We start from the raw sequence: 24,573 nt of genomic DNA on the forward strand, positions 1-24,573 counted from the left end.
ACACCATTTTGAATGTGGGTCCAGATGTGTAATATCATTATGGAACCAGCAGCGACTCCCAGCCCATTATCTCCCAGCCAAGCTTCTCTGAGGCGAGCCTGGCTGCAAATGGATTTCTCCTGTCTGGGGGGTAGGGGGGGGTACAGCCCCTACTTGCCCTCCACTGCTGGAGGAGAGATTTTATCTTTAATTAACAACTGGCTGCCTGCCATTGCCTCACCTCTGCTGGCCCAGGCTCCCAGCCTGACTCTCTGCTTCAGGAACAGGCTTCCCCTTGTTTCTCCCCTCCCCTCCCCTCCCCCTGCTCCCTGGTGAGCTCTTGTCCTTTCCTGGACAGATGACCCTGGGTCAGGCCTTCACATTCACTGGCTCTGAGATGCACGCTATCATTACACCCATTCTACAGGCAGGGAAACTGAGGTTCAGTGTATTGCCCCAAGTTACCCAGCTGGGAAGTGGCAGCTGAACTGAGGTCCCCCATCTGCCCACTGGCTCGAGTAAGGAGAGCAAACACGGGTGCAGACTACAGAATTCAGAGCCCTGTGCAAAACAAAAACACTGGGCCCTTCTTCAGTAATTATCAGTAACTTCCAGAGGGTGACAGCTGAGCATTAGTTGGTTGTGGGCCTTCTGAGAGACTCAGGGGGCACAGCCCTGAAGCCAAGCCCCTGTGTGACTGTAGGAGGGTCTAGGGTAGGGATGACATCTGAGCATCCCACCACCCCCACCTCCTGTCTGGGCCCAGGTCTGTTCACTTCAGCGATCCCAGTGTGGCCCCAGGTCCTTGTCAGCCTCAGTTCATCAGCCATCCAGTCATTACAACAACTCCGGCATCCCCTGGGCCTCGGCCCACACAGAATCGGTGCAATTTCAGGGGAGAGAGGAAGCCCCCTGCAAAACGAGGAATACAGTGGAACCGCTGAAATGAACAAGTCTCTTCTTTCACGTTATGGTTGGGGGTGGGGGTGGGGTTAGGGGGATGGTGGCAGCAGTAGAGATCCCTGCCCAGGAGCCTAGATCCCAGGTCGGTCCTCTTGGTGTGACCTTGGCCAGAATCACTCTTCATCTCAAGCATTCGTGTCTGGTTCTAAATGCAGGAGTCGGGCTCCACTGGTGATTCCTGATGGGGGTGGGGTTAGGAGTATGCATTTCTTAATGCTGGGGGGGGCAGCCAGGGAGATCCCCACAGACACAGAAAGGAAAGGCGGAGGCAGTCACACAGCGGGCACGGCAGAACGCTCCAGATGTCTTTATTGGGGCTTGAGCACGGCATGACAGTCACAGGCATGCGGACAGGGCGGTAGGGCCCAGCCTAGGCATGCCTCAGACGCACGAGGGGACAGCTTTAGAAAAGGACGACCAACACCAGGGAGGGGCAGGGCGGGCTGGGGAGGGAGGGCTGAGGCAGGGGCAGAGGCCTAGGTCGAAGGGGGGCACCTGGCCTCGGCTATTGCACGCATCCTCTGGCCACCAGCCGGGAAGTACAGTATTGCAACTGGTCTCCGCTCGCCCGCGGCTTCCCCTTCTCAGACCCCTGAGCCAGATGGGCAGACAGACCCCTTCCCTGCCCGTCTGCCCAGCAGCATCTTTGGAAAACAAACGGACGAAGGAGACAGAACAAAAAACCAGAAATAAAAAAAGACAAAACACCCCCTCAGTCAAGGACACAGGGAAGGTGGAGGAAGGAGTGGAGGAAGCTGCAGAGGAGCCCTGGGAAGTCCCCCAACAACTGGGGCGTGGGGTGGGAGGTAGAGCCCCAATCTGGGGTGGGGTGAGGCCAGTGGAGCAGTGACCCCAGGGGGCAATCTGGCCTTCCACCAGCCTCTGGCCCACAGGGGAAATGCTCCCAAGAGGGAGAGTCTAGCCTGGGACCACCCAGCTGGACTGGCAGTTCCCAGGTGTATTTTTCCTGGGATATTCCACACACACATTCAGCAGAAACAAAGAATCAGTGAAGGGAAAGGGGGTGGGGTGGGGCAAGGATTTGGGGAGACACAGCCTAACGAAGAAGACAGACCACCAACAGCACGTGCACTACACACAATAGTACAGTGTGTATGAATATAGATACTATATGTGCATATATAGCTCTTCAATGTACAACAGAACAAGAACATCAGACCCGATGGCTCTGGGCCCGAGGGTCACATGGGAGGTTTTCCATCAGTCCTGTGCAATCAAGGATATGAGTCTTTCCCAGCGAAAGATTCTTGCCTGGGTTCCAGAGTTGCCCTAAGCCTCTGGCTTTCTGTCTGTCTGCCTGTCTCTCTCACGTTGGTGCCGCTTTAAGAGAGGGTGAGGACTTCGGCCTGGGCATAGTTGGACGAGAGGGCGTCTTGGCAGGTCTCTGTGTTTAAAGAGCACAGGTGTGAGACACTGGGACGCACGCTTTCGGCTCAACATTGCCTTCTTGAGAGGTAAGGAGTTCAGCAAAAGAAAGGGAGAAACGAAGAATGAGATATTAGAAGGAAGGCAGCTGCTGACCCACACGCTGTGGGCTGAGGAGTAGGCCAGAAATGCAAGGCATGGGGCCTGGAGTTAAGAAACAGAAAGAGCAGGGATAGGAAGGGAAGGGTGAGCCCTTCATCATCCTGCCAACCCAGCGCTGGGCCTCAGTGACCCGTAGGTGATGTCACAGCTCAGCCCCACGCCTGTCGGATAAGGAGCTCCAGGAACCAGGAGCCCTCGGGTCCCCAAAGCTGCAGTACGGTGGGGAGAGGGACCACAGCTCTGCAGCCTGGCATGGAGGCGGCAAGGGAAGCTCCTGCCGGGGCTCTCAGCCCACAGGCCATCGCCTGCCCAGCCTGTGCTCCCCCCAACACAGTTCATCTGCTGTCACCACCTGGGTCTAGTCCACTGTCCCAGGGGCTGGCGAGGAAGGCTCCTGAGTGGGCTGCCATGTCAGGCCCAGCCCCCTTCCTCAGTCTGGCAGGAAGAGTCCCAGCAGCTGCAGGGTGAGTGCTGAAGAGGAAGCTCAAGGAGGACGAATGTGCCCATCTCAGGAGAGGAGGCAGGAAACCCAGCGGCTCAGTGAGCCCTTCCAGACATCTCCTTCTCAGCCTGGGGCGGCAGGGGCCTGGGCCTTCCCTTCCCCTGCCTTCCCAGCTGGGGCACGGGTAGGGCAGGCAGGAGGCTGCAGTGGGGGCAGGGACTTCGGGAGGTGAGACTCTCTGGCCAGGGCAGATGAGGCCCGGCCCCGAGGAAGCTGTATGTAAAGGGAGCCAGGGCTGTTGCACAGCCTCTCCTCTGACTCCCATGCACCCTCCCCTCTGGCTCCAGCTCACAGCTTCTCCTCTCAGAAGCCCTGAGGGCTGAGGACCGGTCTCCACAGTTGTCAGCAGCAACTGGTACAAACAGGAAGAGAGGTAGCAACTCCTGCCTGGGCTGCTTCCCCTGCTCTGTGGGGAGGGGCTGGGCCCCAGCTGAAGGTGAAGACGGTCAGAAGCCAAAGTAACGGGTACAAGCCCAAGTCCAGAGGCAAGGGAAAGTAAACTGTGCTCTCAGATTGTGGGCGAAGACAGAGCTTTCTCCTAAAAAGGGGAGGCCCAGGGCCTAGGCAAGCCTGAGGCCTGTGAAGAGGGCCACCTTCCCAGATAGGGCCTGGAGGACTGTGGGGCCCTGTAAACTCACTCTGTCCTTTCCCAGGACCCTGAGAAGGAACTGGGGCCAGCAGCCTCCTCAGTGTTCCTGTTCGCTCAATCCTGTGTCAGCCCTACAGAAGCCAGGGAGCCAGGAGGGGTGTGTGGGAGCCCACCCAGCCCCCCCAAGGCACAAGGGGCCCCAGGCTGGCACTCCTGCATCATGTCGCCCAGGGACATCTGTGCCCACCATGGGGGTGCCATGAGCATGCCCGTTCCTGTGGGAGGGAAGAGGGAAGGAGGCGGTGGGTGCCGTGGAAACTTGGGCTCCTGACAACTTGAGGGCTGCCACAGAAATAGCCGCCTCAGTTCCCTGAACCAGAAAGGCAAGTGAGAGGAGGAAATAGCTATAGTGCCCATGCTACACCGGTCACCTCACTCACAGTGTCCATGTTGGAATCAGGACCCCAGCACCGCTGGGGAGCCCAGCGGGGGCAGGAGCTAAACCATCCTACTGGAAGAGAAGCTGGGCTCTCAGACCGGACTGAAAGGGGAGAAGGTGCCCTGATCTCTGTCCTGCTCCCCAGGGCTTGCCTGTCTGTGTCCCCTTCTGAGGGGCAGTGGCATGAATGGTCCTGTATCTTCTCAGCTCTTCTTCTCTTCCTCCTGAGAGCAAACAGGACGCCAGCCCCACAGACCACAGCAGGGCGGGGAGAGCCCAGGACCCACCTTCAAGAGAATTTCCTGTGTCTGCCCAAGGCTGAAGAAGGCACTGACAGAAATGGGAATGTTTCTAGAATATGCTCTTCTTCATTGTCCCCTGCAATCCCATGAAATGGTCTGACCTTTCTGCCCAGTTCACCTTCTGGGGCGGCTTCCAGAGTCCCCAGCCTCCTGCTGAGTCCCCGAATGCTGTCTGGCGGTATCTATCTCTGCCCGTTCTGGAAGGAGCAGACATGGACCTTACTTAGTCATTCCCTCCACAAAGTTGCATAATCTGGCTCTAAAAATTGCCAGGCGCCCAGCTCTGCTGTCAGGTCTAATTCCCATCAGGTGAAATAGGAAATGCCTTGGCGGAGGTGTTCCGAGTTCCTGGGCTGGTGCACTGGGGCCTGCCCTGGGGAGGGGCCCCTGTGGCTGGACCGGCCCTGGCGTGGCCGCATGCCCCAGCGGGAGGCAGCGGGTAGGGGCAGGATGGCTCCGCTCCCTGCACTTCCCCTCAGCTGCCCCTGCCCAGGGTGCACCCCTGCTCACTCCGTGACTCACAGACCTGTTGTGCTCCTGGGCTTGTTAAGTAAATGAATACACTTAATTATAGAAATTAGATGAGTCTCCGGTTCTGGCAGCGATATAGAGCGCAGAGGCTGGGTGGGAGCGGCAGGTGACTCAGAGGCAGGGCTGGGAGCTGGAGGGAGCAGGAGAGGAAGGAGAACTGGAGAGGAAGCAGGAGAAGCGGCGTGGCTAGTGATGCCACAGCTCGGGGGGGGTGGGGCACAGATGGGAGGCTGGCTCCAAGGCTGGGTTCCACCCAAGAGGGGGACATCCCCGCATCTGGGCCGCCTATCCTGGGGCCCCAACTTGGGAACCCCTGCCTGTGCCCCACGCCCCAGGGGACAGCCTTAATCCTGGTTGCTTTGGGTGTGGGATGGACAGACAGACAGACAGAGATGTTCAACTGCAGGCTGTTCGGTTACTGGTTGAAGGCCCTGAGGAATGGGGGTGCATTTGCTGTGATTAAGGTGGGAGCCTGAGGAGGAGTCAGGGCCCAGAGACACAGTTACACAGCCCTTCTCTTCAGCAGAGAATGGGAGTGAGTGGGGTAGGAGGCCTTCAAGTAATCTCCCCTCGCTCTCAGGCTCCATAGCTGAACCTTTTAGGGAGCTGGGTGCTGTGGACAGGAGGCTCAGGGGCCTCAATTCTCCTGTATCCTGTTTGACTCCCGAAGACCCAGGAGGGATGAAGCTGGAGGCACGTGTGTGCCTGTTTGTGTGCGGGTGCCCAGGGTCGGGGAGAGCTGAGGGTGCAGCTACGAGGCCGAGTGTCCAGGGGGTGGGCTGGTGAGCGGGTGGAAGGGGTGGGCGAGCAGGGGCTTTCTTGGAGGGTAGGGTGAGCTGTATCGCGATGCCAGTGGAGACAGCCCCAGACTGGTTCCAGCCGCTCCCGCTATGTTGTTTAGGCTCCGGGACTTTCCACAGCCTTGGTGAAGAAAAGGCACATGGGTCAGGGGGGCGCAGCTCCTCGCCTGAGACGCTCCATGGGATCCGTGTTCTGGGGACCCAGCAGGGCAGGCAGCCCCAGGGCTGGCTGCAGAAGTCTGGTTCAGCTGGGAAAGGTTTCCTGGCTCTCTCTGGTCTCCAGATGGAACCCAGGGCCCCATCCTCAGCTGCCCTTTGCTTTGTCATCATCCCCAGGTAAGTTTCCCTCCAGTTGTACAAAGACCCTGCGGCCCTCAGAACCCTCCTTTCTCAACCCTAAGAAGCCCTAGTGATCACACACCACTTTCCTCCCAGGGAGTTCACACTATGTCACATAGGTACCTACAAGGTCTCACTGGTGTCTGTGCTGGTGGCTGGAGGAGGTCTGGGCCCACTCCCTCCTGGACCTGATTGTAGCCCAAGCGCAGAGAAGTTCGGCGTGGTCTGGCATGGGTAAAGTTGCCGAATGCACACTGGGAGTTTGGCGATGCTAATTGCCACGCATCCTTAGCAGGGCCTGTTTCCCAGCAACCCACCTGTTCCCTCTCGAAGGTCACTCTAATTGGCTGAGCTACATGCTTGTTGCCAAGAGGCAGTGTGGAGGCATCTTGAAAATAGAGCAGCCAGGCCCCACAAGCACCCAGAGAGATACGGTGGTGGGACAGGCTCCCCAGCCCCACGCAAGCTCACACGCGGTCTCCTCCTCAGGTGGGACCTGCTCCCCAGGACCTCAGGGCCTCTCCTCTGACTTGCACCCTCACAGCTGCTTCCTCCACACCGCTACTTCCACTGAGTCTTTCACCACACTGGATGAAAACAGGGGTGCTCAGGATTTGGTTCTGCTTGCTCAAGTCCTCCCTGCCACCTCACCTTCTATGCTAACCACTTAGCATTCTCCAGCCAGAGCAAGGCTCCAGGTCTGAACTAGGACACAGGAGAAGCCCCAGTGTGTCTGGGGTGGGGGGTGGGGCAGGAGGGACAGGCACACCCAGAGCCCAAGGATTGGGCTACGCAGAGGCCAAGGGTGACCAGAAGAGCACAGGGGAGTGTGGAAGTAGTATGAGCATCATCCATTTAAAGCTCTAAATTTAGCTGGGCCACATCCAGGTTTCAGATTGCTGCTCCTGCTTCTGCCACCCAGCAGGGCACATGTCCAGCAAAACTGGATACATAGCTCTCAGGGCTTGGTTAGGGTCAGGGTGCTCTGGGGACAGTGGTGATGAGCACGCCAGGGAAAGGGCCTGGGAAGGTATCCCTGGAATTTCCTGGGCTGGGCAGGCCAAGGGACACCCTTGTGGGGACAGAGACATCACAGGCTATTCCTATAGCAGCTACTGTCCCTGCCTCACTGGACCTTGTTTTAGTTTGGGATTTGGGGATGGTGGGAAGCAGCCGGGGGAAAGGGGTTGGACTGAAAGAAGACTAGTTAAGAAGCAACCTGCATACCCAGCTGTTTTGGGGTGAGAATTGGGGGTTTATCCTGAAACTAGGCATGCTTTTAAGAGAGGTTAGATGACAAGGACAGGGCAGAAAAGACAAAAAAGTGATGGGGACTGGGCAGAAGGAACACCGGGGCTTGACAGCCCTGGTCCTCAGCCATCATGGCGCTCCACCATCCCTAATCATTTCAGTCCCACTTGGTCAGGCCAGGAATCCCCAAGCTCCACTGTGGATGGAGTTTCAGCTTTCCCTTGAGCTCTCTAAATCCTTCAGAACATACCCCCTCTCCCTGCCCACTCCCAGCCCCTGGTCACCTTCTGGCTCTACCTGGAAGGGACAGTCTCATCCCGGGGGCTAGGACAGCTGGGCCGCAGGACCCCCAGTTGTAGGACGGAGGAGGTAGGGCCTGTGCCAGGCTCTCTGAAGACCTCACACCAGAACTCCATTCTCACCCTGAGTCCTGAGACTCCTGGGACTACTTACTTAGGAAACCTGAGCTGTGTTTAAAGGAGGCCTAGGTGAAGGCTAGCAATGACACTGTGGAGTCAGACCTAAAGGTCACAGCAGGAACCAGAGGAAGGGAAGGTGATCAAATGGAAGGAGTGGGCCGGAGCCCTGATCTGTGGTCCCTTCACCCTCCAGCACTTGTCTTTCTGGAGGGCACCTGGCAGGGCTCTGTGTACCTTCTGGGGATGTCTCGGGCCTTTCTAATCCATGGACTAGAACATCAGGGGACCCACCCTAAAAGCGAGGGTGCGTCCAAGGCAGAGGAGATGGTGGCCACAGCCTCAGAGGAGGAGGGGACCTTAAGCTCCGTGGGGGACACTGGTGAGACTCAGCTCCATGGGAGCTCCCCCCCTGCCCAGCCTGGGGAGCCGTACCTTTGCGGACACTACCATCGGCGCAGGCATAGTCCCCAGCGCTGAGCAGGAAGCAGGCAGCTGCCTTCTTGTTTCTGTCTCGGGTGCCGGAGCGGCGCAGTGCCCTGCGCTCCTCAGGGGTGGGGGCGGAGGCCAGGGGCTGGGTGAGGCCGGCTCCCTCCTCGTCCGACAGCACCGCATTGGCATCACCGTTCTGCTTGGAATCTAAAGGGGCAGACAGAAAGGAGGCTGCAGGAGGGCTGATCCCTGGCCTAGAGCATCACTTACCCAACCCACAGGGAGAGTGCTGCCAGAACCAGGGGGTGGGCCTGCTCCTGGGGGGCAAAGAGTGGGATGCTGACTTTCCTCTCAGCCTTGGCTGGAGATGGAGCCACAGATACCCCAAAAGCAGAGACTCCCCAAGTTGACCCTGTGAGATCAGCTCAAGGCAGGCAGTAGAGTCTGCTGCCTCCTTGGGTCTGGCTCAGGCTGACACTTGGATAAGAATGCATTCCCTGGGAGAGTGTCTGGCTTGATGGAGTTAAACTTACAGAGTGGCTTCCACAGCTGTCTTCCTGGGCCACCTGAAGACACTTACTCTTAGTCACCAGGTATCCAAGCCAGAGTCAACACCTGAAGGATTCAGAGCCCTTTGTTTGAGGGGCTCACCTGTGTCTGGGGGAAGATTCCCCCCCCCCCACCCCTCGGGGAAGAGGCTCCAATTCTGCTCCCACTGCTGTATGCTCTTAGTCCTGACCCCTGCTCCACCGGACAGGCAACACCACAGGCAAAGCTGAGTCCCTGGGTCTGGAGAAGGGGGGATGGCCAGTTGGCTTGAGGGCAAGGACCAGGAATGCCCTTACTATGACCGAGCAGTGAGGGTCAGGCTAAGGCACAGCTCATGGTGCCACAGGTGACGTGTGCATGGCAGAAGCCTAGGGACTTGTACATTGTGATGCTAACTTACCCTCTGAGCCCTGAATGGACCTCAGGGTAGAACTGAAATTCCCTGGGGTACGGGCTAGGAGATTTCTGTTCAGGAATCTGGGAAGAAGGTACCATTTTGGTGGGGGAAAGAAGGGGAGCCTAAAGGGTTCCATCAAGGTCTTTGAAAGACCCACGCTCTTGAATGACCCCAGCATGTTGGACGGGCCCCCACCAACAGGCCACAGGTGAATATCCTGAGTCAGGCACCTCCCCACAAGGACAAGTCCCACTCTACCCCCAGAACCATGCCCGGAGGGAGCTGCTGTCTTATGAGCAGCTCCCCAGTGGCCTGGCATCCAATGCCCCCCCCCCCCCCAATACCAGGAATCTCATACCTCTCTCAGGAGCTCACCCCATACCTAACAATTGGGTTCCCACTCTCCAACTTAACTCTGTGTTGCTGTGGATGAAGCCAATTTCCTTTCACCTCTTGACTCAGGTAGAAGCAAGCTTTCCCGAGCTGGCCTTTGCCATCCTTGGATAGCATGATTCAGACCCTCAGGTCTGCTTATTCCACCTTGCAGCTACCAGTTTTTTCCCCCTTTCCTTTCCCCTCTCCCAACATTGTCTGGGCTGCTCCCTCTTGGTTCCCTTGCATCCATGTTAAACCCCAAGCCCAGGACTCAATCTAGCTTGTGCCAAGCAGAAGGCAGCCTCCCACAGCCATTACGTTATCACATTTATTAGGCCAAGAGACACCAGACTTGAACGTTTGGAAAGAAATGATTCATGTGTTGATGCTCCTCAGGAGAACAGCTGCCCTCCTCTCCAGCTAATAATGACAGTGCCTGATATTTGTAAAGTGGGTTTAACTTCTCAAAGTACTTTCAGATCCGTCATTCATTTGGGGCTTGTCCAAGTCTTGGAAGTAAGATACTGATAGTATTTCTGTTTTACAGGTGAGGGGTTTATACCCAGAAAGGGTGAATGACTGGCCTGGGGGCACACGGTACACTGGCCAAGACAGGATTAGAAACCCAGGCTTCTCATTTATAGCCCCATGCACTGCCCACAACAACCTAAATTTCGTGGCATACTCATTCTACAGAGCCTGATGTTCAGGAAGCTATCAGAAAATAGAGATTCAACCTCAATACTGTGCCTTCCTAAAGGCATGCCTTATATTTAGGGAAGCCAGTGCAACAAGAGCACAATCCCAAACTCCAATGCCTGAGCTTCAGTTGGGAGCTCCCCTGGCCACTAGGGGAGAAGTGGCTTTCCTCACCTGCCCGTTTCCTCTCAACCACACCCTCTTCTGGGGCAGGGGGGCTGGCATCACTGTAGGTGCTGTCCCTGGGTGAGGTCTCCTGTGACTTGCAATAAATGGGCGACTCCAGCTGGGGTGGCCGAGGTACATGCTTCTTCCGTTTCTTGGGCAGCTTCTGCTTGGCCATGGCCAGAGAGTAGTACATGCCGAAGTTGTTGACAATGACGGGCACGGGCATGGCAATGGTGAGCACGCCGGCCAGAGCACACAGCGCCCCCACCAGCATGCCGGACCACGTCTTGGGGTACATGTCCCCGTAGCCCAGTGTTGTCATGGTGACGACGGCCCACCAGAAGCCGATGGGGATGTTCTTGAAGTCGGTGTGGTCATTGCCCCGCGGGTCGGAGGGCCTGGCGCCGATGCGCTCCGCGTAGTAGATCATGGTGGCGAAGATAAGCACGCCCAGGGCCAGGAAGATGATGAGCAGCAGGAACTCGTTGGTGCTGGCGCGCAGGGTGTGGCCCAGCACGCGCAGCCCCACAAAGTGGCGCGTGAGCTTGAAGATGCGTAGGATGCGCACGAAGCGCACCACACGCAAGAAGCCCAGCACGTCGCGGGCCGCCTTGGAGGACAGGCCACTCAGTCCCACCTCCAGGTAGAAGGGCAGGATGGCCACGAAGTCGATGATGTTGAGCAGGTTCTTGACGAAGTCCAGCGTGTCCGGGCAGCACACGATGCGCACCAGGAATTCCAGCGTGAACCACAGCACACACACGCCCTCGATGTAGGTCAGGATGGGCTCCGTCTCCACCTCGCGCCGGAAGCGCACGCTGGTAGTGTTCCCCACCCGGTGAATCTCCGTCACGTTGCGGTCGATGTTGAAGGCCTCGTGGGTCTCCAGGCAGAAGGTGGTGATGGACACCAGGATGAAGAAAAGAGAGGCGAAGGCCACCACCTACGGGAAGGGAGGAGAGTGAGGGCAGCTGTGTCAGGAATGGATGCGCCCAGCGGGGACAGGGCCCTCTGCCTGTGGAGGGAGGGGCCATAGGTCACCAGGCAGTCTGTCAGGTGGTGAGAGGTGGGATTAAGGTGCAAGGTGGGGGGCTGGAATTCCCTCCCCAGGGGGTCTTCATCCGTGTGCTGTGAGTTGCTCAGTCCTGTCCACTCTGCGACCCCATGGACTATAGCCTGCCAGGCTCCTCTGTCCATGAAATTCACCAGGCAAGAAAAGTGGAGTGGGTAGCCATTCCCTTCTCCAGGAGATCTTCCCAAGCCAGGGATTGAACCCGGGTCTCCTACATTGCAGGCATATTCTTTGCTGTCTGGGCCACCAGGGGAGCCCTTCATCCATGTACTTGCTAAGGCAGTACTTCCCGGTCCTTGTCAGGTGCACGGAAGTTAGAGGCTCCTCTTGGCTGGAAAGAACTGAACAGAGAACCACAGCTGCCCCATCCTGCCTACTGCCTACCTCTGCCACCTCTAACCCTGTCATGCTCTGAGCTTCAAAAACTGGAATGGCTATATAAGTCATCTGGGAACCTTGTTAAAATGCCACTCTGATTCAGGAGGTCTGGGGCAGGGCCTGGGCTTCTGCATTTCTAACAGGCTCTCAGGTGAGGCTGCTTGTCCACAGACCGCACGTCAAGTAACTAGACTTTAAGGCAGTGGTTCTCAAAGTGAGGGCCTGGATCAGGAGCATCAGCATCAACTGGGAAACAGTTAGAAAGGTCAAGTCTTAGGCCCCACTTAAACCTACTGAAAGAGAAATGCCGGGGGGGGGGGGGGGGGGGAGGATCTAATAATGTTTCAACAATCCTTCCCAGTAATTCTGATACACACTAAGTTAAGAGAGCCACTGCATTAAGGAGTACCTAGAGGCAAGGGGCTGGCCTTCTACCTATTAAGCTCTGGCCGTGACCCACATCTTCAAGCCCCGTCTTAGCCCCTCTGGCCAGCCTCTCACCCTAGGATGTCCCAGCTGACTGCCCAGACGGTGAGAAGCATTTGAAGGAAGACAGCCTGCTACAGGGCAGGAGACAGGGTAGTCTGTGCAAAATATCGACTCTGTCCCTTCTCAAGAGGCTTCCCTGGTGGCTCAGCAGTAAAGAATCTGCCTGCAATGCGGGAGCCACAAGAGATGCAGGTTCGACCCCTGAATTGGGAAAGTCCCCTGGAGGAGAGCATGGCAACCCACTCCAGTATTCTTGCTGGAGAAGCCCACGGACAGAGGAGTCTGGCGGGCTATGGTCCATAGGGCTGCAGAGAGTTGGACACAACTGAGCACACACGCCCTTCTCAAGAACTGACATTTCCTGAGACACTGAGCACCAATAAAAAATAAGCTGCACCCACTGGGATCATAGTGTGGCAACAGTCGATCCAGACAGCTGCCGAGATCGTAGCTAGAATGATGACAGCGGCACTCAGCAGAGGAACGGCTGGGTTTAAGTGTCCAATCATTATGAATGGAGATGAAATACATGTGTAATAACACCAATTACCGAGCCTTCATTTGTTATTCATGTGGTACCATTCACCACTGTCAGGGTACTGGTTGCTGGGGTCCACGCCCCCTGCTGTAGTCTGTCCTGCTAGGAGGGTGGAGGTGGGTTTGCTCCCTGAACAGAGGGCTGAGCTTAAATAAGATACATGAGGGAGGACTGTGCCCCATGACCACTTGGCAACCCCCAATGTCCACCCCACTCCGATTGCCACCTGGCCATGGCGTTGCCCCCTATCTAATGATGCCCCCCGGAGATGCTTTCCTCCCTGAGAGCCTGCACCGAAAGACAGACAGACTGCACCACAGACAGGGTGGGCGGACACACCTGTTCTTAGTACCACAAAACACCAAGGGAGAATATAGAGGGAATGGCGCTCTCCAGGTGGTGCTAGTGGTAAAGAATCCTCCTGCCAATGCAGAAAATGTAAGAGACACAGGTTGGATCCTGGGGTCGGGAAGATCCCCTGAAGTAGGAAATGACAACCTGCTCCAGGATTCTTGCCTGGAAAATTCCACAGAGGAGCATGGCGGTCTACAGTCCATGGAGTCACAACAAGTTGGACACAACTGAGCATGCATAAGCTCATGAGTTGGCAAAATGAAGCAAGAAATAATGCCTGCAAGGATTTCTGAAGCAGAAGTGAGTTTGAGAAGGGAACTTTGCGGACGAACATTCATTAGTTCTCTATACTGTGCCTGGCACACTTGGGCATTCTGTGTTATCACCTTCAGCCTTCCCTATGAGGTAGGCCCCATTATCCCACTTTCCAAAGGAGGAGCTGAGGATCAGAGAGGTTATATACTTGTCTAAGGTCACACAGCCTTAAAGGGATGGAAACCAGATTTGAACTCAGCACCATTTACTTTCTTTTCACACCTTCTCGGCTGGGTCAATTCATAAACCCAGGAAAGTCATATCTGAATTATCAATACTTCTCCCAGCCAGCTCGCTGATGACTGATATTTCACCCTTAGGAACATGTACGTTTGACTTGGGACACTCACCACACACTAAACTAAAACTTATTTACACTTGACCATGGACAGGTTGATCAGATACAGTAAGTTAGGAGAAGCAGAGTAGCAGACCACAGACATGCTTTCCCACTTGACAACTCTATCTGTAGCTTCTTCTGCCTGCTTCTCCCCATGAAGGTGAATTTCAAGTTCCCTTTCTGGTTTCATTTTTTTTCCGGTGAGGAATGGGCTGTCAAGACAATATGGCTGACATGCTGCTGCTGCTGCTGCTAAGTCGCTTCAGTCGTGTCCGACCCTGTGCGACCCCATAGACGGCAGCCCACCAGGGTCCCCTGTCCCTGGGATTCTCCAGGCAAGAACACTGCAGTGGGTTGCCATTTCCTTCTCCAACGGCTGACGTGGGCATTAGGCAAATAGCTCCAGCCCATGGGTTTTCCATGGCTGTCCAGAGATGTGCTGGTGGAGGCACAGGTCCAATAGCCGTGGTGATACCAGGAACCCCGAATCCTGGCACTGCCCTCCCAAGCAGAGGAGGCTGTGGTGAGGGGTGGGGTCAGCATATCCCAGCTCTGCCAGGAAGCCTGGGAAGCAGAAGCTTGCACTCTCAGAAGGAAATGTTAGCCAGGAGAGTTGGCCCACCTGGGAGCCCAACATGAAGTTAATTAGCGATTTGGATAAACAAGTTCACAAAAGCTGCCAAGGGATGGAGCAGAGGGTGCAGGGAGCGGGGGGGAGGGGAAGAACGGTGCTGTGGTGCCAGGACCCTCTCCCACCTGCAGAGCCAAGGTGCCTTCCTCAACTCCGCCCCACGGGCTCTTTCTGTGGCAGGCCCAGCGGGTACCAGTCACCCCTGAATTCCTGCACTGTTCACTCGTTATTTAAAAAAAAACACTGCACCATCCCATCTACTGACTTCCACCCCTCCCTGCTCCTCTCTCAGAGTGAGGACAGAAAAGGGGAACCACATGTGCCCACCTCTTAGGGCCAACAGAGGCATGAGACAGGGAAAAGGACTTGTTGCGGATTAAACTGAGGCTGGGTCCCAACTCACAGATCTTTTCTCTTGGCCCCTTTGACCAAAGGTGGGACAATCCTCCTTGATGAAACCTACACGGGGCCTCAGTCTCCCGTGTGGCACCTCTCGGCTGGTCCCAGAAAGTACTCACTCCCCGAGGAGACAGGCAGAGCTGAGGCCAAGCCCTGATGGACACAGTGCTCTAGCAGGCTGCCCCATATTGGGTCCCGGGGTTACAGGTTCCCCTTCAGGGCCCAAATGATTCCTCTCTGCCCTACATTATTCCCCAAGCCTAATTATGTTGTAAGTGGTGGCCCTACTTTCACCCAGCCTTTTCCCTTTGGTGGCAAGGACACTGCTGTCTTTCTCAAAACTCTTTTTTTGGTCTGTGATTTTTTTGTTTCTCTTGCTCGCACTGCACAGCATGTGGGATCTTAGTTCCCGGACCAGGGATCGAACCCACTCCCCCGGCATTGGAAGCACAGAGTCTTCACCACTGGACCACCAGGGAAGTTCCATTCTCACAACTCTTGATTGGGACGTTAAAGGGACCAGGGAGGAGGCAGCTGTACTACCCCACTTAGAGGTCAAGGCCTCACACTTGAGCCTCCTATCCAGTCCCTCCACCCCCACCCTGGGCCATCCTGCCAGCTGGCAGGGCTCCTCGGAGCACTGCCCATCGGCTCCTGCCCCACACGGGGCTGTGTGGCCTCAGGGAGCTGAGACTGAGGGCAAAAAAGAGCTAAGGAGCCCTGGGGTCAGACTGCCTGGGTGCCTCATCCTGCTACTGCCAGGCAGCCAGGGCAGTGGGGCACTCTGTGCTGCTTCCTCGTTACCCCATGGGACAGTTCTAGTGTCCCTAGTGGTGGAACTGCAGGACTGGGTGAGCTTCGACACAGCAAGCGCTTGGCACGCACTGAGCCCTCAGTAAATGGTAACAGAGCTGAGACGGGCAGGGGAACCCTCTGTGAATACCCCCTTGCAGCTTCTGAGGACAACCTGGATCTGGAACCCAAATTATCACAAAGTCTTTGCTTTTCAGAAGTGAGATTTAGAAGGTCACTGAACTCAATGTCCTTTCTGCTGTTTTATAGATGACGAATCTTGGGAGGCCTGGGGAGAAGTGACTTGCCTGGTTCCCATGGCCAAAGCTGTCCCTTCTTTCCATTGCCTGGGGACAGAGGGCGTGGATTTTGCTGGAAGTTAAAAGTGTCCAGGTGGAAAGCCGCCCATGTGAACTGGTCTGGCCAGCAGCAGCCCCTCTCCTGGCAGGTGGGAGGACGCAGGAGGTTCAATCCGCCCTGGACAGGAGGGTCCTAGCCTCTGTGAAGGAGCACCCTGCTCCTTCAAGCTTCCTGCTCTCCTGGGCCCATCGCACTGGCTGGCTGTATCCTGTTGGGCACCTATCTGTCCCCCAAAACCCAACTGTTTCAGCTGTTGGGCCACCCCTGTGACCAGCGTCCTTCACTGAGTTCATTCCACAACTGTCCTTGGCAATGCAGGACACACACTATGCAAAGTCACACACTTTTGGGTGCAAGCTGGCTCTGCAGTTACAGCCCAGGAGCCTTGGGCAAGCTTCTTGATCTCTCTGAGCCTTAGGATCTTTGTTCATAAAATGAAAAATTGAGTACCTACTATGTGTCAGACACTAAACACCTTGCCCCTCAGACTGTCAACAAATAAACAAGTAAAATATAGTATGTCAGACGGTATCAGTGATAGGGAGAAAAATAAAGAGAAAGGAGGTTAAGAAGTGAGAGGGTGGGGTAGCTATTTCAAATAGGGTGGTCAGGCAAGGCTTCAGTGCCAAGGTGACATGGAAGCAGAGATCTGAAGAAGTGAGGGAGTGAGTTAGATGAAGACCCAGCAGAACTCCAGAGGCAGCAGGAACAGGCAGTGCAAAGGCCCTGAGGCTACAGCATACTGAAGGGCTAAGAGAGGTACCTTTCTAATAGGGCTGTTTCGAGGATTAAAAGAAATGGTATTTGTAAAACTTAGCACAGAGCCTAGAGTGGCTCAGAAATCTGGCACAGGCTGGGTCGGGGGGGTGGGGAGGAGGTGACAGACACCAGTCATTGGGAACTGACTACAATCGGCAGGAGCAGGGGAGGGGAGCCCAAGGAGGAAGGGCCAAGGAGACAGATGGACAGATAAACATAAGAAGACTCATGCCCAAAAACCTATATTAAGGATGAAGTGTAGGAGAAGAGAATTTGAGAACACAGCCAAAGACACTTGCAGAGGAAGATCTGAGGGGATGGATGTGGAGCTGAGCCTTCTGGGGAAGCGAGATTCGAGTGTCCAGGCAGCCCTGGAAAGGCTGTGGGCAGCCCTGGGGGCTGAGAGGCAGGAATGGAGACGGAGTCTGCCAGGCAAGGCATCTTTGAGATGTCCCTGGGCTCCTGGGTAAGGGCCTGTACGGCGATGCCCAGGCCCCAGCCAAAGGACCCCTGCTCCTCTCCCTTCATAGGCTGCCCTGGGCCTTCCTGTCCTGAGCCAGGACCCTCTGGTTCCAGTGTCAGAACCAGCTTCTACCATGCCCACCTCTGCCAAGTCAGCACTTGGGGGGCACTCAGGGCCACTGAGCTGCCCAGAGCTGGTGAGTCCTAGCACCAGAAGGAATTCAGTCCAGCCCAGATCACTGGCCAAGAACTTATTTAGACAATTGCAACTCCAGGCACTTGCCCATCCACCAGAACACCCCTGCCCCTTAAGACTTTCTGTCCCATGCTGTCCTATCTCTGCTCTGGCTGGTCTCCTGGCCAGGAAATTCCCTTCTTCCCTAACTCTGCATGCTTAAGCACTACCCACATTGAATATTTATTTATATATTTATTTATAACCTGCTTCCTTCTAAAAATTATTTAAGGGAGCTAAGTCATTATCACGCAGGGCCTACCCAGTTTAACTTCTATTAATATTTCCTCGTTGAAGCTTCCCTGCATACCAACCCCCCTCAAAAAGCGATAAATCCCACATGGTGGTGGGATGTGTGGCTTCTCCGCTCACCTCCTATTGAACTTCATCTTTTAAGACTACTGTGGGAAAAAAAAAAAAAAAAGAAGAAAAAAAAAAGACTACTGTGGCCCCTCTCATGATATATGTGTATTATCTTTACCGTTTCCTGTCGCTCATTTTTCTCTGGCTGACACCCACTCCACCTGACCTGGCTCTCTTCAGGAATAGAGACCACCTCTAACTCGTCTTTATAAAAGCCACCCTGGTATCTGACATGTAGTACGTGCTCAATAAATGTTTTCTGGATGACTGAAGCCAAGGTGACTGCCTGCCTGCTCCCTCTCCTGGTCCTAAGGAGCCTGTCATGAGGAGAGGTGACAAAGGGGCACCCAGGAATCCCTCCTGGTACCTGGGCTCTCAGACCCTGTGGCTCTCCAAGGTGGGTCAAGCCTGCTGCCTGATGGGGACCCCTGCCAGGGGCGGGTAACCTCACCCAGCTGGAGGAACACCCCAGCAGGGAGCTGGGTCAGGTTGAGGCAGGCTGGCTGCCCAGGAGCAAAGGTGGCGTGTGTACCCTGGTGCCAGTATCCCAGGCCAACACTGACCATGGGCAGAGGTGAGGGGCCTGGGGGCTCCCGGTTCCTACGGCCCTGCTGCCTGACTCTGTTCGTGCCTGCTCCTCCCCCAACTCTTCAAAATAGCCCAAGTTTATTTTATCCCTTCCCCCACCTTCCACCCCACCCCAAACGGTGACAAACAGAAACACCTCATCATCCAGAGACAAGATGTTCAGAGACAAATGTTGGTCTGTTCAGAACAAGAGAGGAAAACAAAAAACAAGCCCAGAAGGAGCTTGGGAGGCTGCCTAAGGGCAGAGACAGGGGTGAGGGCAGGAGGCAACCCCTGGCCTGGGAAGGAGGCAGAGGGGCTGCCCTGGGGCATGCTGGCACTGCCCTCCCAAGGGTGCTATGGAAGTCAGGGCACCCAGCCTCCTACTCAGGTTCCTAGCCCTTTCTCACCCAGAGGGCATGGGGACCTCAAGCCCTGGCCTCACTCAGAAGCCTGTCATGCCCACCGAGTGGCTGGTACCAGGCAACATCCAGGCAGGAGAAGCCAGGGCCTTCAGAAAAGGTGAGCAGGAAGCAAACTCTGCATTTCCTTCCTAGAAGGCCTTGGTTTCATTCCTCTGCCCAGGCCACGGAAAACCTGGTCTCCTCTCTCAACCAAGCCTTCTTTCTTTTTGTCCTGTAAAAGCCCCACAGTGAGGGAAAAAAAGAGCAAGCAACCTCGGGTGTGAGCAACTCTAGGGAGCAAGGAGATGGGGGCTTTAATTCAGAGGGAGAAGTGAAGGAAGGGATGGGAGGATAGCAGAGGGCCTTTTAAAGTCAGAGGTCCTCTCCTAGCAGAGCTCCAGGAGGTGGGAGAGGCAGGGGACAAGCACACATGGGGATGCCCAAGATCTGGGCTTAGATCCTAGTTCTACCACCAGCTATGCGACCTTCAACAAGCCCCCTGGTCTCCGTTCCCTTCTCTGTAAGCTAAGGTTAATACTCCTCACATGGGTCAGATATCAGAAAAAGGCCCAGGTGCCAGCATAGTGGATGCCTAGGCGATGTGAAACCCCAGCTCCGGCTGCAGTGGGATCCTGTGGGGTCACCTCCTCTACTCAGAAGGGAAACATCATGAGAAAACTCAATCCAGGTACTGATTTACCCAGAGGAGGACTATCATCCTTAAGACAGCCAATAACTGGACTTAAGCCAGATCAGCCCTGGGGACCTCTGGGAACAGGGATAAGGGAGGTGAGCAGCCCAGGGTCCCATCCATCAGGCCTCGTGTCAGCCGTCAGAAAAGGAGGAAGGCCTGATTCTAGCACTCTGGATGCTGCCCAAACCCCGACTGGTCCCTACAGTCTGGGAAGCCACCCTCACGGTTGCTGAGCCCTCACTCTGCCTAAAATGCAGGCTGTGGGCAGATGGGGCTAAGACAAGCCCGCCCCTTGCACTTGCTCCCAGGTCAGGCCATGGGAACAGAACCACAGCAGCAGTCACCCATGGGCCCAGACGCAGGGAAGGGCGAGCCCAAAGGGGAATGGCTCTGTGGGCCAGGCCAGTAGCTAGGCAACAGCCTCCCATAATCATCTCAGTTCATTTTCCGTTTGTATCTGTTTTGCTTCTGTCATAACGCGCTACTCAAATGACCAGCTGCTGTGTGCGGAGAGATGCCCGGGGCCAGTGGGAGGCTCCTCTACCCTTACTGGCCCCGGAAGCCCCTGTCCAGGGACCAGGCAGGCAGCAGGAAGAGGCCTGAGGGAGGGAAGGTATGCACACAGACCCAGGGAACGACACTGGGGAGGGGCGTGTTACTGGCCTGGGGTAAACAGAGCTCGGAGAACACAGCCCCAGAAACCCTGAACCTCAGGCCTGGAAGCGTAACTGAGTCAGTGTCCCTTCTGACGTCCCCATCTGCCCCTGGGTTTTCTGATGTCATCCACAGCAGGTACAGAACCTTGGAAAACCTCCCAGACCAGAGTAAGAAATGAGCCACCTCAAAAGCATGATAACAAGAGCATGTGATCATCTGAGGAGCAAGGGAGCCCTGACTTTGAGTCCCAGCCCACCGCTCTTGAGCTGTGTGACCCTAGAGAAGTTGCCTGCCCTCTCACAGCCTCAGTCTATTAAATAAGGATAATATTAACACCTCCGCTGGTGGTTTACTGGGAGGATTAATGCAAAGTACTTGCATGGAGTGCTCAATAAATGGCAGTTGCTATCAGTTAATTTTTTAAACTTTTGTACTCTCACTTGGGTGTCCCAGGAACAGCTGAAGGCTTGCCTTGGCTTGTGTTCCTCTGTAGGAAACGAGCCCCTTCTGGCCTGAGCTCCTTACAGCTGTGCACATCAGTGTTAACAACCAGAAGGCAGGTGGCGTGGGGTGGTTTGCTGGTTCTATTATTTATTAGTTAAGTGTCTGTGATAAGACACTTAACACCTCTGAATCCTGGTTTCTTTGTTAAGTGCGAAGAACTTCCCCAGCCCAGCCCCGAAACTTCCAACCTCAAATGGACTGCCCTGGCTGCTGTGATTCTATTGATATATCAAAAGGGCCAATAATATCTTGGGCTCATGGAGGACTTCTAGAGGATAACCAGGCTCTGAGCTTACTCACAGAGCCCAAGCTGGGCCACTCGGCAGTGTATTAAGGACAAAATAAATGCATTGATGGTACAGCCCCTCGGAAGCCAAGGGAGAGAAAACTGAGTAGGTAAAAAGTCTTCAGAGACCCCAGAATGTTCAGAAATAGGGCCCCTAAGCATCTCATCTCATTCCTGCTTCCCCAGCATGCTCTCTTTCCCCAACGCCGAGTTAAATCAGCCTCCTCCTCCTCATCTACTGCCAACTTTGAAAGAACCTAAAGGATCTGCACTTGTCTCTGCCCCCTCCCACCCCTCTCACCATGCCCACAGCTGAGAGCAGACACCAGGAGGGCTAGAGCACTATGAGAAGCCCGTGGGATTCACAGTCTGCCAGGGCCTCACTGAGCCCTCACCTTCTGAGCTGGTCTCAGGGCTGCAGGGCAAGGAACAGAGGTGGCACCCTAGCTTTGCTCTCAGTCTTGAAACCGGTCCCTGCCTTCCAGTGGTTGCCCGAGGACGTATGCCTCAGCCGCTGACCTCTCTGTTCCTCTCTCCTCTTACACACAGGCATTGCAGGTGCCCTGGTAGAGCATTTATGCCAGCCTGGCCCCTCCCTGCAGCCCCATTTCCCAATCTCCTGCTCTCCCCTGAGGATGGGGGGAGTGGAACTTTTCCTTCCATGACTGGGTTGAGGCACAGCACCAGAGGTGCTGAGGAAGGCGGCAGAGCTCTGAGACTCATTAATGTGACAACTTGGGATGCCAGAGGTAACTACCAGCTTCCGACGCAGGAGAGCGTCCCCACACCCAGATCCAATGCATCACGTTGGTCTTCAGTCTCCCAGACAGACCCCAGCCAGGCTTGAGATCAGACATTAACCTCCAGGGTTCTCTTTTTTAGAGAATCTAAAGCCATCCTTCAGGTTTTGTTTTTTTTTTTTTTTTAAGATGCTTAAGCCTACCTCTACACCACCCCCTTCCATCTAAAAGGATTAGGGAAAAGTGGATTGACTTGAGGAGGGGGTGATGGGAAGGCACTAGATCTTGCCTAAATCAACCTACACTTCCTACTGCCCACCCCCCATCCATCCCCGTCACCTATTTCAAGCAATAACCTGAACCAGGGCTTTCTGGGAAGCCAATTTGTGCTGCAGCAGGAAGAAAGCAGCAGCAACAAATCTGGGATCATCACCAGACAGCCTGTGGCTGGCCACTGGCTGTAGAAGCTGAAGGGCCCAGAACCTTAGGCTCTTCCTGACTCTCCCCTCATCCCAGCAGAGGCCAGGACAACTCTGGTGTCCAGAAAGCCTCAGGGGCATAGCTTGGGGCAGGCATCTTGACTTATCTTGCTCTTCTTGCTTGCTTCTTCCTGGGAAAAAGAAGGCCTCTCCCAAACCTGGTGTTCTGGTCCCAGTTCTGCCTATTGTGGCTAAAGAGCTGAAGCCCGAGGCCCCTTCTCTAGAACTCAGAGTTCTTAGCACGCTGAGCTGCTGGGAGGGTTTCTATGAGATGGGACACAAGAAAGCAGCAAACCCCACGACCTGCCAGATCAGCCACTTACACCCTAGTTTCCCTCCCATCGCCCCAAATCCTGCCTGACCCCAGCTCAAGGCTTCATTCCAGCTCTCCAGGACTCTGCTCTTCAGAGGAATTGGGGTTAGATGTGGAGAGGCCGCCTGAGCAGGAAGGAGGGGGTGGAAAAGCAAGAGCGCAGCTAGGGTTTCCTACTCGCTGCGCGGGGGGATGCCTTCAAGCAGGAGCTGGATTAGGTCCAAGTAGTAAGTCAGGTGGGTGCACTCTCCTGAAGCGTGCAGGGGGCGGGGTGTGGGGTAAGGGGGTATGATTTCCACGGGGGCCCCATGTAAAGTAAGGGAATTTGGGAGGGAGGTGGTGGTCAAGTCAGTCCGTCTCGGTCGAGAGGAGACCCAGGCTCCTGCCACTCACCCTGGCCGCCCGGGAGGAGTAGGGATCCTCGAAGAGCGCCCACATGCGGGGCTGCCAGCCGCGGCAGCTCCCGGGCCCCGCGGCAGGGCCCGCGCCTCCCTCGTGGGGCCCCAGGCGCTGCAGGGCCAGCTCCCGCTCGTCGTCGCCGGCCTCGTCGCCGGGGCCCGCGCCCGCACCGCCTCCGTCCGGGCTCTCGAAGATGTCGAGCGCCTCCTCGGCGTCGCGGTGCTGCCGGTAGGTCATCCAGCAACAGGGCTCCACGTCGGTCTCGTCGATGCCCCAGAAGGTGAGCTCCTCCTCGAAGAGGGGGCCGCACACGTCGGCGGGGCAATGCAGCTTGCCCGTGCGGTAGTAGTTGAGCACGTAAGCAAAGACGCCCGGGTGCCGGTCGAAGAAGAACTCACAGCCCCCGCCGCCGCTGCTGCCTGCACCACCGCCATCGGACTCGGGCCGGCCCCCGCCGTCGGGATCGGCCAGCCAGGCGAGGCGGGTGCCGGGTAGGGTGCGCAGGGTGCTGCGGTAGGTCTCATGTCGCGTGCCGCCCACGTTGATGATGATCTTCTCCGACGCCTCGCCCTTGGCCATCTCCTCCTTCAGACATGTTTTGGACGGAGGCTTGTTCCCCGACTTGCGCCCGCGGTAGGAGGAGACACACACCGAGCTGATCATAAGAAGCGCTGCGGGGCTTCGGCTTGGGGCGGCCGCTGCCCTCCAAACACCCTTCCCGAGGAGGCAGCGTCAGACGGGGGAGGGGGAGGAGACCAGGAGGAGGCAGGAGGCGGCGGCGGCCCCCTCTGCGGCGTGGCCCTGCCCCTGCCTCCCCCCCGGGGCACCGAGCGAGAGGAGTTGGATTTCTCGGGTGTACAGGTGGTTGGGGTTTGGGCTGGCAGCGCCGGGGAGGGAGTCAGGAGGGGAAAAGGAGAGCGGAGGACCCAAGCGAGGCGCCCGGGGAAGCAGGGCAAGCACACACACGTTCCCCCCCGCTAGGACCCGAGGCACCCAGACGCTAGGGGCCCGGGACACGCCCCCCCTTCCACCTCCCCAAAGACGGGGAAGTGCACTGTCCAGGCGCACTGTGAGGGTCCGGGCGGTGCGCGCGCTCACACTCACACGGGCCACTCTCCTGCTCCCAGTCCGCGCCGAGCCCCGGAGCAGCCGGCTTCCCCGCCGCAGCGGCGGCGGCAGCGCAGCAGCAACAAGTCCTGGGAGCGGCTGCCGGGGCCGGGCCGGCGCTCTCACGGTAGCCGGAGCTCCGCGGGCCCTGGCTGCGTGCGGTCAACAAGAGGCGGCGGCGGCGGCATGTGGCCTCTTCCCCCCATTCATAAATCCAGCGCAGGGCACGGATGGCGGGCGGGGCGGAACGCGGCTTTCAGACAGGCGGGTGCTGCGCAGGGCGAGGCGGCAGAAGGAAAACAAGCGCGCCCGTTGGAGCGAGCCTCTGGTCCTGCGTCCGCGGCTCGACAGCGGCGGGGAGCTGCGCTGGGCTGGGCGCTGCGGGGGCCGTGCCGGGGCGGGGGGGCCTCAGACGGGGCGTCCTGCGCGGCGCCGAGCTTGGGGGGCGGGGCAGCTCCAGGGAACAGGGCTCTGGGCACTGGTGAAGGAGTCTCCCGGGTGGCGGCCGAGCAGCCAAGGACACCTGCAGGCTTCCTGGGTTGCGCCGAGCGGGAGCCTCAGCGCAGCGCCCCGGCGCCGGGCTCCTGCGATCTGGCGGCGCTGGGAGCCACGCCATCCACGCGTTTACCCATCTCTGGGCGGGGCGCTGGCCTTGGC

The 24,573-nt window shown here is 56.7% G+C and overlaps 1 protein-coding gene across 4 annotated transcripts; it reads right to left on the bottom strand.

Annotated features, from left to right (window-relative positions):
* Window positions 1–1,221: 1,221 nt before the first annotated feature.
* Window positions 1,222–24,573, bottom strand: KCNC4 (potassium voltage-gated channel subfamily C member 4). 4 transcript variants are annotated; one of them, XM_065907180.1, is made up of 4 exons: window positions 22,804–24,562; window positions 10,286–11,222; window positions 8,095–8,298; window positions 1,222–2,406 (listed from the first exon to the last, which is right to left on the bottom strand). In XM_065907180.1, exons 1-4 carry the CDS (start codon window positions 23,470–23,472, stop codon window positions 2,354–2,356), a joined length of 1,863 nt encoding a protein of 620 aa, XP_065763252.1. In that variant the 5' UTR covers window positions 23,473–24,562; the 3' UTR covers window positions 1,222–2,353. The 4 variants fall into 4 exon arrangements, with proteins under 4 accessions (XP_065763252.1, XP_065763244.1, XP_065763234.1 ...); XM_065907172.1 differs by having other exon boundaries at window positions 1,222–2,409; window positions 22,804–24,561; XM_065907162.1 differs by having other exon boundaries at window positions 1,222–2,347; window positions 22,804–24,548.

Source organism: Muntiacus reevesi, chromosome 1, assembly GCF_963930625.1.
Source record: "Muntiacus reevesi chromosome 1, mMunRee1.1, whole genome shotgun sequence".
In the NCBI taxonomy this organism is placed as follows: domain Eukaryota; kingdom Metazoa; phylum Chordata; class Mammalia; order Artiodactyla; family Cervidae; genus Muntiacus; species Muntiacus reevesi.